At 40.9% G+C, this 17,960-nt stretch overlaps 1 protein-coding gene across 9 annotated transcripts in view; it reads right to left on the minus strand.

The window, feature by feature from the left end:
* The window catches only part of myocd (myocardin), a 90,176-nt gene that overhangs the window by 35,122 nt on the left and 37,094 nt on the right, over positions 1-17,960 (minus strand). For all 9 annotated transcript variants that reach the window (XM_048233465.1, XM_048233469.1, XM_048233468.1 and 6 more), the window contains one exon: positions 8,985-9,148. In XM_048233465.1, coding sequence (XP_048089422.1) covers positions 8,985-9,114 — 130 coding nt within the window. In that variant the 5' untranslated portion in view covers positions 9,115-9,148. The remainder of the gene's footprint in view (positions 1-8,984; positions 9,149-17,960) is intronic.

The raw sequence follows: 17,960 nt of genomic DNA on the forward strand, positions 1-17,960 counted from the left end.
AGATGTTTATATTTGTGTTTGTGTGTGTGTGTGTGTGTGTTTGTATGTGTATGTCTATGTGTTTGTTTTTTTGTTTTAATATGGGTGCATGGGTGCATGGTGTACATTGTATATGTGTGTAGAGATGTAGATGTGTACAAAGGGATAGAGAATGTGTGTGTGTGTGTGTGTGTGTGTGTGTGTGTGTGTGTGTGTGTGTGTGTGTGTGTGTGTGTGTGTGTGTGTGAGAGAGAGAGAGAGAGAGAGAGAGAGAGAGAGAGAGAGAGAGAGAGAGAGAGAGAGAGAGAACTTCCCAGTCATGTTTACTGGACTGTCTGTCTGTTCTCAGGGCCTTCTCACCACCACTACCATGCCTTTAATCCGCCCCATGTGTTTCCCATTGAAATTACCATATGGTTCCCTCTCCCCACCCCCCCCACCCCACCCAGCCCTGATACATACCTTGCTTGCTTACAAGTAAAACAGGAAAAAAAAAAAAGAATTCTTTTTTATTGTGCTACACACAAAAAGGCCTGGAAGTAAGGCCAGTCTGGAATTTTATAGAAAATGATTTCACCTAGCATGCTTTTCCCTCACCTCCCCCCACCCCTTCAAGCATTATTAGTCTTATTCTGGTTTCAGGTGGATTGGTCTTGATACCAGCCCTGGCCCCGATAACTTCCTTCAAGACAGAACAACTGATGTTTTAGTTGTCATTAAATCACATGGTGTGTCGTTTCATTACGTATCCCTTTATACTTGGTCCATGCACAGATTTCATATGGCAAACTGAAGACGGCCCGAGTGGTTCTCTTTGTTGAGCAAACCTGCAGTATATAGGGTGACGCACCATACTTTATTAATATCTGACCTCATGAATTAATCAATTTATGATGGCAAAGTGAATTATGACTGATCGCTAATTCAAACAGCACAATACATTATGGATGAGCCGGGCTTTCAGTAACAATGCTCGGAATACTAAAAACACTATTAGAGGATGAGAATTCCATATCATATTGTGAGGGCCTGGAATGTGGTCTCGGCGCTTCACTTCTTCACGGAGCAGGATCAGGACGGTATATTGTGTTACTGTTTTCATTTCCAAGGCAAAGGGATTTCTCCCTTGGTAAAATTCACAACGCAAATCTCTTGTATCCACAATACAACACCTGGAAAAAGAAACTGTTCATTAATCTTTGCTGCCCCGAAATCCACGGTTTTAAGTCCCTCCCGTTCTCCAGCCACATGCGAGGCTTGGGCCCGGTAGACCTGCCGCGGCACTCTGTTTTCAAATAACCCTGTGGGTTGTTTTCAGGTCACCATGGCTGAGTGGTTCCTTGATTGAATTTCAGAATGCTTTGTTTAATATGCAGCGGTTAAGTGGCTATAAATAGACCACCAAATGCAATGACCTAATCTTTTTTCCGGGTTGTGTGGCTCTGTGCTTTAGACTCGGATACTTCACATCCTACTGGCCTTATCATATGGTGTAATAGCCGACCAGTGAATGAGTGCAAAATTCTCTAGATCTGATCAATCTAAATATTATTCCTTACAGTTAAGCATGAAATCATGAGGTATCCAAGTGATTAGTGTTACTTCAGGGACTTTGCAACTAACCTAAATAGTATTTCCAGTTCACCTACACTCTTGTTTTTCACGCTTCTGAGGTGATAATGTGGTAATCTGAAAATATCCTTTAAAGGACTATTATGGAATAATATCCAAACCAAGCAATGGCATCATAATTTGTTGAAAGTATAAAATAACTATGGAATTGGTTTAATAGGCATGCTACTGAATACCCTAATTATAAACTAATTCACACCATGAAAAGTGGACCAGATCTAATTCCCCTGAAATATGAAGCAAATCTGAAGCAACATTCATTTTGAGAAGAAAATTCAACTATTTTAATTAGAGTGAGAGAGGTGAGAAATTGAAGACTGGAAATGATCTTCCATCCTCATCTGTCAAATAGTCTGGTCAATAAAAATCCTTTATCTCTGACCCTTGCTTTAACATCTCAAGTGTTATTTATTCATCTTTGTTAATGAAGCTTTCTGGGAGCTGCCTTAGCACGGTAGTCCTATCCTCTCTGCTTCAAGCTGCATGTGTTTGCTACAAGGCCCTTCCAAGGAAATCTTGTATCTTACACAACACTAATGTCTTAAAACGGCGATTAAGACAGTACAGTATTTGGTACACGTGCCACCAGCTCATGCATTATGCATTTTCCTGAGAAACCACATCTCAAATGGTCCATAGCGCTGTCAGGCATTTATGGAGTTCACACGAGGATAGCAACACAACTCTGATGCCAGATAGAGCTGGTCCATGCTATGGCCCTGGGGCAGCCTGGACCTGGCTGGTTCCTTGTTCTAGGGGAGTGAGCAGTTATTCAGGCTTGCGCACATTCAACATCCTACACTAAATCGCTGGTCGAGAATCATGGCGACCTGCCATCAGGCAAAGCAGAAGAGCAAAGCAGAGAATAAAGCCCCAGGATCAAAACCAAAGAATAATGTTCAAATGCTCTCATTCTACATCTCTGGTCCAAGGATGGTGATTAAATATCATTTACCAACCCCCCATTTCTTTCTGTCAAAGGCAATTTCTACACTGTTTTTTTACCTCCAGCAAGATTATTGGTTCTGTCAACAGTAACATTAGCTCAACCTATTTGGACTGTAACTGTATTTTTTTTTTTACCTGTCTAAAGCTTCATTCTCTGGCCTGTGTAGGGTGGTGAACATGAATATGAGACTGAAAGCAGCCAGACAAGACCTACAGCTACAGAGAAAAGTCACCTGCTAATCAACAAACAATCAAATGCTGATTCCTGATAACAAAGTTCAAAACGCAGGAGGGATCTCTGAGTTGAAAAGCAAGAAAAGACAAAGTGACATTGATACGGAACTAGCCAATGAAAATACTTGAGAAACAAAGGCTAAAGTTGCCATTAGCAGTAGTTTTTGGAAGCCTGCAGAAAACTGGATTTACCCTCTGACAACCATCGAAAAAACTGTTATTCCTACAGTGGTTAAGCCTGGAACATGTTACCGTGAAATGCCAACATTGCTTGTAGCACTTTTAACGAAAAATAAGGCTGATATCCGTGACATTTTAGCTGAAATTGCAAAGCCTACTATTACGTTTGAGATAGCTGACTTGATTTTTCACTTACCAGAAGACTGGCAACTACATAAGTATGAGACGGTCTTATCCAGTAGCAGGTGAGAAAAACCCACCACAAATATCTTGAGTTCATTATCACAAAGTGTATTCATTTTCAGCAAGGAATGGGTGTATGTATTCGCACATGCCAAATTACAACTCTCTCTCTCTCGTTACTCGGAAATTGAACAAAGCTGGTTCCCTGACTCATGAGGGAGCACACATTGTTCAAATCAGTAAACCTCAAAAACTTTTCACTTCTCAGAAATAGTATTTGGGATATGCTGTCGCATTTTATCTACAAACAGATCAAACTGTTTTTTACTGATGCCAGGCCAATCCCCTTGTGTGAACATGTTACCCACATTGCACATTCTCATTGCCTTCTTGGCAGCGGCTTCACTGCTCTCCCTTGCACAACCGCAGAGGGCATGTAATGTCACATCGATACATTTGTTGAGAATTCAGCCGTCGTTTAACTTCTAAATACATGCTTGAACATTTGTTACACAGGTTTATTTTAACAGCATGACCACATACATGTCGGTATAAGATTCTCATCCAAGAGTACATGCAACGTTTATGAGTGAGCGCCTGTGAATTAGAGACCTGCAGCCCCAGACAGCCAGCCATGGCTGTAATATACCAGCCTAACTCTTATTTATATTAGCTGCAAACCAATTTCAACTGTACATTCCAGATAGGTGAAGATATCTTGGCGTCGGTTTTGAATTTTTCAAAGCTTACAACAAAATCAGTGTTCAGTCTTTGGCCATTCCTGCCATATGTGCAAAACATTTTTGCAACCAAAGTAATGATAGCTTTATTTATACTTGTGAGCTCAGAGCTTTTCAATAATGTTTTACTGTAATATAACTAAATGTGATACCAATTACCAGACACTGGGGAGGTTTCTCAAAGGCAGAGCTCTTGGCTTTTTGTAACTATTCAAAAAATTCTGGGTTTGCATCTTGTTGGTTTTGCTTTTCTGCTTTTATTCCCCCTCCATCTTGTAGCGCGTGCCATAAATATCTGTTTCTTTTGACTGACTTCAGGGTCGCTGTAATATCAGCGGAGACGCATCAATCAACTAGTCTTCATTACTGGCTCTGTTTAAAAAAAAAAAAAAAAAAAAAAAAAATCTGAAATCAAATGATGAATGCACATATGTGCAATTTCATGGATGAATTAGGAGTGCAGAACAACAACAGGAATAACTTATTACCGCAGATTCCACCTGTTGCCTAATGAGAAAATGCTGGGCCGAGTATTTTGTTTTTATTTTCCGCCGATGGTATCAGCAGTACAAATTTTGGCAGTTCCTTGTAAATGTTGCTTTTATTCCGCCTGAAAACCTGATGTACGATAGATAGATAGATAGATAGATAGATACTTTATTGATCCCCAGATACAAACGCATGCAATGAAACAAACAGGAGAGGCTTTTTTTCCGGGTCTGACTCTGAGGCAGTACTATGGACTGGGAGTGAGAGGGTTTGTTTTGCCCTTCAGAGCTGAACGGTTCATTAGCTGTGTTGAATTTGGGTAACCCTGCATTCTTGTGAGAGGCATCCCAGTGGGTTGTTTAATGCCGAGGTGGTTCCATTCTGAAATCTCTTCCAAAGATCTATTCATTCTATGATGTCATGGCAAGCTTAGTTTGTCTTTTTTCATTTTGTCTATCTTTCTTTCCTTCTTCCTTCCTTTGTCCTTACAAAGCTACACATGTTGAATAATTACAATCACTGTGGTTGTGACTGCTGCTATGTTTTCTGCTATAGACGGACACAAAATGCTCATAACTCAGGAGATCAAGTGATCAGGCGATCAAATGTTCGCCTGCTCCGGTGAGCAATTTCATCCAGATGAGTGTAATCTCTCACCCACAGTCACCGCAAAATCAGCATGGAATTCACATGAAAGCATCTCCCGGCGTACCATTTCACTGGGTCCAGATTGCAACAATAAGGGAGCCGAAGCAGGTGTTGCTCCCTTGAGAGGTGCCAGAAACCTGGTGTGGTTGGACCGCTCCTTCTCTCTCTCTCGCTCTCTCTCTCCCTCTCTCCCTGCTTCCCAAAATGTGATTTCCTCTTTGAGATGGTATCGCTTATTTAAAAGTGATTTTGCATCTTGCGAATTGATACAATACATGATAGAACACAAGCCCCACTTCAATTGAAGAAACAACAACCTGTTCAGGGCTGATGGAATTAGCCAATCAATCGGGGTTCTCTGAAGTCTCGCCAGGGGCAATGGTGATTGCAGGTTTTCTAACCTTTTCGTCTTTCTTTCAGACCTATTGATCAAGCTATAGAGCTCACAAACATCCTCAGCCCCAGCCCCTGCCCTATTCTGGCCCAGATGAAGCGGACTTGGGCCGAATCAGGACCCGATCCAATTAAGACTGAGCAGGTATTTATGGTAGCAGGTGCTCTTATGTTCAGAACCAGAACACGCACCATTGACACTAACAAATAGACAGTCTCGATGCCGTTAAAAAGAAAAGAAAAAGTATCAAACTACATATGGCAGTCTGCAACCCCGCTCACAATTTGAGATGGCACAAGTCAATCTTTTCATCTGTGAGATAAAAAGCTCTGCACCAAACAGCATTTGTGTGAATGATGCCATCATGTGGACTGTTTTGACAGCTCTGAGTGGTCTGAAATCAGATGGCCTCTGACACATCAAAACAATATGCTTGCTGTGTTTGGTGTGAGACAACAGACCTTTACACAAAGGTGACTCTCGACATTGTGCAGGGGTAGTCTGAAACCAGACAGACAATAACTTGGATAACACTCGCTCTCAGGGCCTGATGGACAAGCTCACAGCAGAATGTGGAGAATGAAACCTAGACCAATTCAACACATGTCTCCTTTCAAGATTCCCTGTAGATTAGCCTCCTCTCCATAATTGCATGATTTCAGTGGAAAACTGAAAGCCATTTCATAACAAAAAGGACTGATGTCAGCGTCCAAAAACCATCAATCTAAGAGCGCTCTTCAAACAAAGGAATTAGGTGTTTGCAAAAAGGATCAGAATTTTGGGTCATATGCTTGGATTACCTGCTACAGTGCCACTCGTTTTTTTTTACGTGTTCTCCTCTCTAAAGAGAGCCACTGGTCACCAACTATTTCACTCACTCCCTCAAGGAAAATCCTCTAAAAAGGCTGATGAGACTGATATGGTACTAAGATTAACAAAAGGATTCAGGCACTATACACAATTACACCAGTAGCCATCACAGAGTCTAAACAACCAGTAATTCTGCTAGTAGTGAAATTTAGAGAAGTCCAAATGTTCATCAACACAATCGAGATCCTTAATCTATATAAATACTCTTTGCGCTCAATTGGATAAAGCGCACAGGGGTATGCGAACAGAGATCTACTCGGTCTGCACTGTACAGTATGTACTGAAAATGCAAGCAATCTAAGACACGGAAGAGTTAACCTTGGATGTGTCTTGGTAAAAACAGAGATTCACTCCCACAATTTTTCATATGGAACTAAACTCAGACTTGTTGACAGACTTCTGGCACTACAGCTGCATGCTTGTACAACAAACAAGCCATGGATTTACAGCCATATGAAACGTTCGATTATGCCACCATAGAGCGCTAGCTCATTTCCAAACCTGAGCATTATTGCTCAGCTTCATAATAAGTGGCCTGTGTCAAGACCATGCATTTGATGTCAGGCAGATACAAATGTGCCTTCATTAAAATGGCTTAAACTCGCTTCACACACTAAGTTGTGGTAAGGCAACAAAACGTTAGTAATGTGATCTGCCCTGTAGAGCTGTGTAACATGTGTAACCGCTGCAAGATATTTCATAAGAGTGGATCACACAAAAAGCCTTGCGGCCTACTTGCTTTTTGCATTGACAGGCCTACAACTTATTAAGCAAGCCCATCAAAGTATGCAAAACATAGTGAATACACAATTATGAGAAAACATGAATGAATAGTGAGAAACAAAATAATGGATTGGTTTGGTTTGTGAAGGCAACCTGAATACTTCCTTTGCTTGTTATTTCCTTTCATTCTCTCTGCAGATACCTTCAGACAAAGCAGCTTAGAGTACAGACACGTCTTTATCAGTAGCTGTGCTCAAACACTCATTCGTGTTATCAGCAGCTTTCTCTACCAGTTCAGCTACAGGAACACTTATTCAGGTATTGACCAAGGCTGCCATTAAACAGTAAGGGGTTGCCAGAAAAATATTCATGTAAATATTCAGGATACACATCTCCTTTTACAGTCTGTACATAAAGATACTCAAAGTGTCCCTGATAGTTCAGTTTCACAGTGTAAGGGCAAAGTTGTAGCAGTGTAAGGCACAATGTGTTTGATAGTTTCATTTAGGTCAATTTAGTGTGTGCAGTCCTATAAATGGATATGAAGGGAAATAAAGGGTCTGATAAGTGACTGCAGGCAAATATTCTTGTGAGGGAGCACCATAATCTGGCATAAAGTATGGCAGCATCCATGTCACTACTATTAATTTACTTTGCAGAAGTAGCCTTCAGCTAAATGCTTCTGTCAAAACCACACTCCCAAAACATGACCTTACCAAACATTACCATGTCCCGAATCAATAACGTCACTGATTCTATATGATGAAACAGCTATTCACAAGTACACTTCCTCAGCATTTCAGTATAGACCAATGTGTTGTATTTCAATCTTTCGTGGAACCCCTTTATTCCCTCTTGTTTAATGTTTAGCATTTTAAATAGACAGACACATGACAATGTGAACTAGTGATGTAACATTGTTTTAAAGCAAATGCAGCTTGAAGAAACTGTCTACAACTAATGATTTAACAGACTCCACATGCTCAAAGCTATTCTCATCCCCAGCTTCCTCTGTTTTCATGGTGACTCCTGTTCATCTTTGAAACTGGAGCAGTTCAGTTGGGGATGACTCAGTAGAAAGTCCAAGCCTATGATGGCATCACTGTATCTTTCATTTGAATTTATGTCCTGGAGCACTGACGCATTGTGTGTAACACTGCATTGTTGAGTTCTTAAGGCATTACCTCTTTTAAACCATGAGGATGAAGAACACACACACAAATAAATAAATAAATAAATAAACAAATAAATAAATAAAAAGACAGAATGGCCGAACTCGGGGAGACTCGAGTTTGTGTTCATTTGCCTCCTCAATTACTCTCACCCAAGCGCCACACATGACATCATGGAAAACTTCTGTCGGCTCTTAAAGTGAAGTGGGAACTGCTGTATTTCTTTTGCCGTGCGCTGGGGAGCCCAGGGAACCATCCATTCTAAAAATACAAGGTTCTATCACAGGATTCCGCAAATACTTTCATCCCTCCGACCTTGTGATTCGAGTGGCATTTAAGCTGGTTTGATTAGACTGTGAAGTCGAAAAGCAGAGCGTACTGATATTTCAGCATGGATTAGTCATCAGCTGGTTTTAATAAAACGTTCAAACGAGCTTGTTTTATCTGGCCTGGGGAGTTGCTTGGCATGGACCACGTTTTTGCATACTTACCTATTTACCTGGTATGTACATTGGCGAAGGAGAGTGACTGTTAAGACGGCGGCCTATCTTAAGCTTTGAAAGATCCAATCCAAAAATGACTCAAACTTTTGTGTTCAGAGATGTTTACAAACCAAGGCTTACGTAGCCCTGATTGTTACACGTGTATCATAACATATAGCCAATACAACACAGATCATGATCATGGAAATTCACATTTGCATTACTACCTAGCTTTATGCCATTAATACATATGATTGCGAGCGTACAATGACTGTGGCCAATTGGCCCATGACCCTAGGTGGACACTTACCGTTCTTGCTCTCCCTTTGATTTGATCTCCGCATAGGAGCACGCAGTACTGAGTTGCTTGTGTCCTCAGGAGCATGATGAGGCTTAGGAAATGTGTGTTCAGGACTCTTCTCTGTAGTCCTTACATTCATTGCCCTGACCAGCACATACTCCTTTCACATAGTTCTGTATAGAAAAGGGAGAGAGGGAGAGAGGGAGGGGGAGAGAGAGAGAGAGAGAAAGGAAGAGCTGTAATCTATGACACTTCGGATGTTTTTTGATCACTTGTGGTTCAGTCCTAGATAAACATATGGTCACAAGCAACAAAGTAAAAATCTTTAGACATTAAAGCCCATCACAAAAGCGAGACAAGAGGCTTTTTTTCCAGGAAAGCCCTTTTCAAGTACTAGAGATATAACAATCAACAAAGTCCGTCTGTTTATTTACAAAGCCTAATCCCGCTTGAAAGCACACAAATGCTTCTTTCATTCAGGCACGCCACACAACATATTCATCTCCAGAACTTACAAAGTGCAGACCTTTAACGTGGCTACCTCTGTCCAAATATTAAACACACAAGGCCCGATTTCAGTAGCTAAGAGTGAGCCCCTGCTATGTGTCGCCGTGAAAAATGAGGCTCTTGGCTCCTCCGTGGACAGGCCAAGTCTTTCCTATGTATAGTACATCATCTACAGAAACAAACCGCATAGGGCACTACAAACATACATCTCTGTTTTCTTTAATAAACTGTGTTTTGAAAACCACTTAGACGTTTGAAGGACATTAATTCCCCCAGACTGTCGTGTCTAATAAATATAGTGCTGTTATTGAAGCCATGCTGCCAATTTATTGCACAATTCAGGGGCCAGAACCACCTCCTAAAATCGTAGTGAGAAGAAAAAAAATACACACGTAGATAAATTTCATGATATTCCTACAATGAGCTGCATATTTCTAATAAAAGTGGGAGCAATGAATTCGAGAGCAAGGTGCAAGCTCTGCCCTGCGGCCAAATCACTTTTACAAGTCAGGACAACAGTTCCAGAGGGATTTTTTACACCTCTGGTTCAAGTTGTTCTGTGTTTGTAATCCGCTTGTAATGTCAAATCAAATTGAGACCTATAAGGTGCTAATTATACTCCAGAGCAGTCTTGCTGTGATTCTGTTTTTATTTCAAACACATGCACAAACACTTAAAATGAGTAGATACTGTAGGGAACCATTATCAAAGGTTTAAGTTCATCCACTACACTGCAGAATGATTCAATGATACAAAGAAGGAACACAAATATTTTTGTTTCTTTTTGCCATGTGTGCTCTTTTAGCCCCTTACTAATTCCATAAAATGTACAAAGTGAAATAATCACTGTGTAATATGTTCATACACACAAAGTACATATCTGCACAAACACAGAAATACAGAAACACACACACACAAACAAACAAACAGACTCTTTCTCCTTCAACAAACATTGAGAACAGACACCCATCACTACTGGTTTTACCTCACCAATAAGAGTCGAAAACAAGCATACCTTCAATGCAACGGAGACCAGGGAATACATATCTCTCCTCCAAATCTCCACTCAGCCTCTTTATTGGGTCCTTAACAGATGGGCCTAACTTTAATGCTTAGTCTAAAACAGGCTCCAACAATTTATATGCGCGTGACAGCTCAAGCCCAGGGAAGCAGTGTAGTAAAGTGTAGGTCCACGTACATGTGTGTGGTGAGCCTAGAGTTCAATGACACAGCCACCCAGATCTGTGCGGAGGAAATAAAATAAAATCATAAAATCAAGGAGTCGTCTTCAAAGGCTCCAGCTAGTGTGTAAGATAGCATCGGCACTTAGAGCGGGTGATGTGTCGCGTGGAGGCCATATTTAAAGGGTGGCCGCAGTCAACCGAGGTGCAGCTCGCAGCTTCATCCATAATCACCAATAGCATCACCGGTGTAATTGGTTATCGGCTTTCGCGAGTCTTTTGGTGGAACAGTCCTCCCCTAAGCTGTGTCACAATAAACAAGGGCAGCATCTTATGGCAGTTTGAATGGTGTCAAAAGCGACAACATCTTCCACCTACACAGAGCACAGAATTAAGATCTGTGGCTTGCCCTCATAAAGCCTTTTATTATTCAACCCACACTAACCCACATGTCAGCCAAGCCTATCCATTAACAGTTACAGCTCTTTCCACTGGTGGTATACAGCCATCTCTGGTCTGTGCAGTGCAGTAGCCTCTGTGGTAAGCTTATTCAAACATAGGCCATACCACACGTCTGCTGACTTTGAAATGAGCCTATTGTAAGGTAGGTTCGTTTAGAGTGGTGGCTATGCTGCAGAGTGTTTGTCTATTTTAAAATGTATTCTGCGGTTCGAGTGGAGAGCGGCTGGGGGACATCAGGCCTGTGGGTTACTGCAAAGCACACTGTGTCTACAGTATCACATAGAAGCCCAGGCTTTTTTAATGCATAAATGAGCTTGTGGTGTGGTTTGAGGTGGAATGTTTTCTTTCATCTTGTCTTTTTTAATCGTCACTCTCCCCCACCGCCACCCCCTTCCTTTTGGCTACTTTATTTGTTTTATTTCTTCTCTTTTTTATCTTCCTTTGTTTCATGTCCCTTTTTTTTTTGTTTCAAGAGCTGACCACCAGTTGAGTTGAGACAGTGCCAAATTTATGGGAGGTTTTCATTGCTTTCATTATTTATCTTGGGGTCATTCCAGGACTTCCAGGGATGACTTTGACTTTTTGTTGGAATTAACACTGGGTTCTCTCTCTCTGGCCTCCCAATTAACGTCTGCATTCAAGCATTTTACGGCTTAATTGCAACAGCCTAGCAAACTTTAGCCTAGCACGAGTTTCCCTTCACACCACATCAGAGGCAAACGAGAGAACAACAGTCCAGTCAAGACAGATTGTCGCCTGACAAAAACCATAGAGACCAAGTATCCAAGAGGTGCATCCCAGACAACAAATGGGAGGATGGACAAAGCAAAAACTGGACAGGAGAGTGAATAAAATCCCAATGGAATGTAAACCCACACTTGAGAGTGGTGACATTTATGAATGTGGGACATCTGCAGTATTCAAAGGCTTTGCTGTGAAGCAGTGAAAACAACACAAGACTGATTGCACAGCTCAGGATACCTGACACCTAACTATCTAATGGACAAGGAAAAGGCGACACACATAAGGATTTACATGAAAGTAAATACACAATACATGACATGACAAAGGGTACCAGCAGAGTGCAGAGATAGTCCGACAAGTTGTTATTAACGGACTTTTTAACACAGGATTTGGCAAGATTTAGGGCTTTTGCCATTCTATAATAAACAATAGCATGGCTATATTGAAAATATTTACTTAATTCTCCAAAGTGACTTATGGCAACATTGGCTACTAAACAGAATGTCATGAGTGTTATGGCGTCAGGTGCCACAGGCTGTATAAATATTCCCTGTGAACTTGTTTATAGGAAAACCCCATCTGGCCTTGGCGAGTGGAGTCAGACACACCGGTGACCCCGCGTTTTTCAAACGGAAAATATAACACAAGTGTTTGCGAAGTTGGGCGAACTGCAGCAGTCAACTGTCAAGTGACAAGACAAGACAGTGTTGTAAAAGGCTGCAGGCTCCACATTGAGGCTTGGATTTACTTGAAACTGATGGTAAGAAGCATACTACTGGCATCAGTACTCTGAAGATTATTGATTTTTTAAACAACTGATACATGTATCCAGAATATGGTTTTAGACACAGGAAGTAACATCTTTGATTATTTTATATAGTTAATGCTATTTGCAAACTACTAACAACCACAAACACCATACAGTGTCTATTCAGAGACAGCTAAACACAACTACATACCCCAAAGTTTCTACACAGTGGCAAATTATTTCATATGAGCGTTGTGACTGGTAAGGGCTGTTATTCTACTGTAGATCTCAGCTCTCTATTAATCACCAGTCCTTTGTCCTAATGTTTATTCATCTCCATGCATAACACTACACTGAGATAAATATCAGCCTGAAAAGGCCAAAGTCATTTACAGTGCATCCTACTGCAAATTGCGGATTTATTTGAGGTTATTTAACAGTGTGCTATTTGGGTTATTGGTTGAAGAATGTATTAAACAATCCAAGCTTTTTGTTACTTTAGCACCTTTTTTATTACCAATGTGGTTTAGTCTAGGACCTTTTCTTAAAAGCTGTGGCCGACGGCTGATGCATCTACACCAGTGCTGTTACTTATGCGAGATATGTAAACTCTACACGTAAATCTGAGAGTTTAAACCTTTAAATAAATAGATCTGGGGCAAAAGGGGGAAGACCCCCCAATATATTTGCTAACATGTTTATTTGAAAAGAACTGTGCCCAGTGTGCTTGAGCTGGCCTCGAACTGATGGCCCCTTGGCCCTCCACACTGAAGTTCTCCTAACAGGCAGAGAGTACCCATTAGCTCATTCCTCAAAGTGGATACCTCATATATACTTTTACAAAGACCCTAGCAGATTTTTTTCGAGCAAAACTATATAGACACGCGCAAAATTTATCCGTGGTTTGGCACAATGCTCATGAACATCCACTTACGAAGGGGTTGCATGTTCCTAACAGACCGGGAGAAATACAAAGGAAGACATTCCTAATCCACTCATACTCAAAACTCCACAGAAAATTACTTAAATTCCATCAAGAAAAAACACAGCACTGTGAGCCGTAGATGCCAAGAAAGATTATAACCAAAGCAGAGAGTCTGTGATGATTTCAGAGCTCAACAGATGTCAGCTCTCAAGCAGTATGACAAACAGGGCTTCTGCCATGTAAATATATCAGGGGGCAACCCAAAACTCGTTAAATAGACATTACATTTCTCTGTATTTTTCATTCGTTTTGTGTGACCACTGCACAGCTTGTATGAACAAGAGCCCACAGTAGACAAACATTTCACCATCATCTCTTGGCGCCAAAATCAACATTACTTCTGCAGTAGCTTCTTTGAATCATGACACCGCTCTGCTTTGCGCAGGAACAAGGATGGAAGATGGTTCTGCAGACTAGGAGAAAATGCGCATTAATTGGATCATTAATGCACACAGATCAGTTCAGATGAACCGATTCATCAATAAAGTATCCAAAGTCTCTAAGTAGTCAAGGTCCTCTATGGAGTGAGAATAAAGATGATTTATTCTCTGGGTGTAGAGTACACCACAGTAAAGAAAGGCGCGTTTTGTTTGTCCAGTAATACAATGGACGAATTTCCAAATCATAACTAGCTGGTTGATTACTTTCTCGTGTTTGATCATTAGCTGAATATACCCTACATTAATTATGTGAAATATGATGTTTTATGTGCCGTGGGTAATTTAAGAAAGCCACAGAGCACATGTTCAGAGAAATACATATGCTCCATTGATTAAAAGGCATCATAACCGAAGGCGATGAGAAGGCGCCATGCTGACGAACTTTCCACAGACAATGTACACATACACCCCCCACCAACCCTTACCCAGTGACAGGTGAGAGAGCAGACTTCGATGCTGCAAGTGTCTCCTTTAAATTCACTCGTGCCTCTGGTGCTGTGCTAAACAAAGTAGCGCAGGTCCTTGCCAGCAAACGCATCAGGCTCGCTATGTTTGCCCGCCTGTAATTATGCTCCGCTAAAATAAATTATGCTTTGTTTTAAACGCTCCTCAAATAAGCCACGGTGGCTATTGCCCCCCCTCCCTCCACAGGTTCCGTCTGCCTGTGGTCAGGACTAGAAATATGGACGCAGACCGGCTCGGAGTTGAATGTACTGACCTTTGAGGAATCCCTTAGTGGGGGGTTTACACTCCATAGTACACTATATCTCTCAGAACGTGATCCCTATTCATCATGCGTTTCCACTCACGTAACTAGTAATGGAAGTTAAGTTCAACGACCATGACCCACGAGGAAGTACAACTGTGAAGTACATGCAGAACCTCTGAAAACATCCTTTTTTGTATTATTTTCATACGGTTCATAAAGGTTTTCATAAGTTTTGTGGTCTCTGGCACTCAAAAATTGTTGTAATTTATGTTTTCTGGCTTTAAATGTTTGGTTTAGTTTAGTTCAAGGTGACACTGATACACTATTCACGATGCATCCCACATTGCTGAAACTCAGCATCACCTCCATCCATCAAGACTATAACCAGTACCATGAGAAAGAATGTGATATCCTCTCCAAAAGTCCCCAAAATATATTCAGTGTTTTGCTTACATTCGCTGACATACAAATATGACCCATTTTTCTTATTTGATTTCCCATTTCAACACTATGTTCCGTTTCGGATTCCTCGACCAAAGTCATTTTGTCCTGTGTTAACCTTGGGTGCGAATGACTTCGTCATTCTTAGCTTCGTGAGTGCCCACCAATCATCCTGGTACGCAACAGGTCTCCCTGCAGCACTATGAATAATACCATGTGTGTTTAACTTGCGAAATAGAAAGAAGCCATGTAATATAAATACATAAGGTAATATAAATACAAAGAAACCGTATAATCTCCTGCGAGGCTGGCAAAGTCTTTGTGTGTGACATTTTCTCGTGAGGCTCTCTGGTTCGGCTCGGCCGCAGTGGGCTGGCACTGGCAGTGTTTAAAAAGCTCCCGGAAAGTTTACAGTGGGTGTACTTCTCCTGGGTTTTGTGTGACAACCTTTAACGCACCATACCCATCACAGGCAAAACACAGGGGACCTCCCTGGAATCCTGTTTTTTAAAAAAAAAAAAAAAAAAAAAACTTTCCATTCATGCATTTTTTACCAAAAGATTCCCGGTCTTTTAGTTGTGAATAAAATCATTGATTTTTTTTCTTTGATGGCAGGAGTTGTCTTACTGCGAGATGTCTTTAATTCAGAGTGTTACATTTGAAATTGACATTTGCTTTCTCTGACACAGATAAAGCGTGTTCATCTGTTTAGCTTTGCTTACAGCTTTCTGCTCACAGAATTAAACAAGTATTTTGAGAATGGGCAGTCCCCCTCCAGCTGTAATTTCAATTCATATTTAGGTCTTAACAAATGCACTGTGATGGATTATTGAAGGCAAACCATTGGAGTCTGAGCACTACAACTGCTCCCTATTAGCTTGGAGTCTAATCTTATAAAAGGCATCTGTATGTCTCCAGATAATCCTCCAATGGTCACCAGGGATGTGGTGGTATCTGATATGCCTGCAATGGTAAAGCTCATCAAAATCTAAACAATACATTGCCACACCTCATATGTGTATGCTCTAATGGTTTTATTTGAAGGTATACATGTACATATATGTGGGGAAAATGGTCATGGCCATTGCCAAATGCGACAGTTGAAATTTCATTACAGGTGGGAACACTCAGAGCTACTTTTACTTCGAAAGATCTTCAGAACGGAGAGATAAAAGTGGATTAGTCTTCCTGTCTGTTAATTTAATTTCCATGAAATGAAACATCCCTCCATAACTCTACATGTAGTAGATGTTTGGCAAAGACAGATGCCTTATTGAGTCACTGATTTTAGCTTGAAAAAGTATCTTAATTGAATTGTACTTTGAATTCCTTGATTGAATGTCATGCGAAAGATCAAAAAGGTACAAATGGATTAGTTTTGTTCTTGAATATATTGCCAAGGATACCTTTTTGAGCAGTTTATTCTAGAATTACATCACCCACCAGTCAATTATCTGTAATCTGTGTAAAAATGCACTGTATGACTACAAGACCACGTCATACTCCAAGTCATCTCAACCGAATCCTATTCTAATCTATTCTGGAGAAGAGTGCTGCTTCAACTCATCACTGAAAAGCTATTGATAGCACTGCAACCTGATTGCTATAGACACAGCAATATATTTATGACATTGGTGTTGATATTAGGCCATAGTGCCTGTACTACTCACTACATCACACTACAAATAAAAAACATATGTCAATGGGCAGCATGATTAATTGTGAACAACAATGATAGATCAATTAGGCTGAACCACAATGATTCAGAAAAACACGGGGGTGAAAAGCGTGCTTCCAAAGATTTTACCTGGCCTCATGAATGTGCATGGCATGTTTGCTAACTCACTGTCCAATCTGATTCTGCTGGGGAACAACTAGTCCTTTGAGCCATACTAAACACCACCTTGGGTAACCCAACATACACATCAGCTCTCATCAATAATGCTATTCCTATTGGGCAGACTTTGTCAAGCTGTAGGCCAGTTATCAGTGTAACTCTGCTGAGAGCCTTCTTGATAAAGCAATCCCTACATTTTTATTTTTTTTAGTTTAAACTCGTGAGCAAACAAACAAGAGGCCTGGTGAGGAAAAGCCTGCAGCATGATGGTAATTATGAGTGGCACTGAACATGCGCTCTGTCTGCCCTAACCTCTAACAGGTTTAGCCTCTTTACTAGCACTGGCAGCACACCGCGGACAACAACCTCCCCAAACACACCACCTCACAGCCTTCCAGTCTGTCAAAGAGTCTCCTTACAGAACCAGCTGGGAGTAATGCTACAGAAGTTTGACATGTCGAGCGTGTGTTTGAGCTGTCAAAAGGACAACCAGGAAATGCATTAGAGTGATGGTCTATCCAAAAAGGTGACAGTTTGACTGGACAATTTTCTAAGTAACATTAAGTTAATAGTTAACACATTATATGACTGACTTAATTGTTGGTAAAAGTATTGAGCATTTGTCATGTGGTCTTAAAAGAAATCTATCCTGTCAGCAACATAGACAACATTTTTACTCATGCGGTCATCAATGATCGTTAACAACCTCCACAGTAGCCTAATACATAGTGAATGTCTAACATAGATTGTCTTGTACATTTGTTTGTCAGCATGTAGCCTAAAGATTTAACTACATATCCTCCAAAAAGCTCTGAGGATGTCATGGCAAAGGAGCAATGAAACCAATGACTGATTAGCACACAGCCCTTGGCTTTATAAACGGAGAGATTAATTGGTCTCTGGTGTACGTGAGGTCCCCGTCAGCCATTTG

This window comes from Alosa alosa, chromosome 22 (assembly GCF_017589495.1).
Source record: "Alosa alosa isolate M-15738 ecotype Scorff River chromosome 22, AALO_Geno_1.1, whole genome shotgun sequence".
Classification (NCBI taxonomy): domain Eukaryota; kingdom Metazoa; phylum Chordata; class Actinopteri; order Clupeiformes; family Clupeidae; genus Alosa; species Alosa alosa.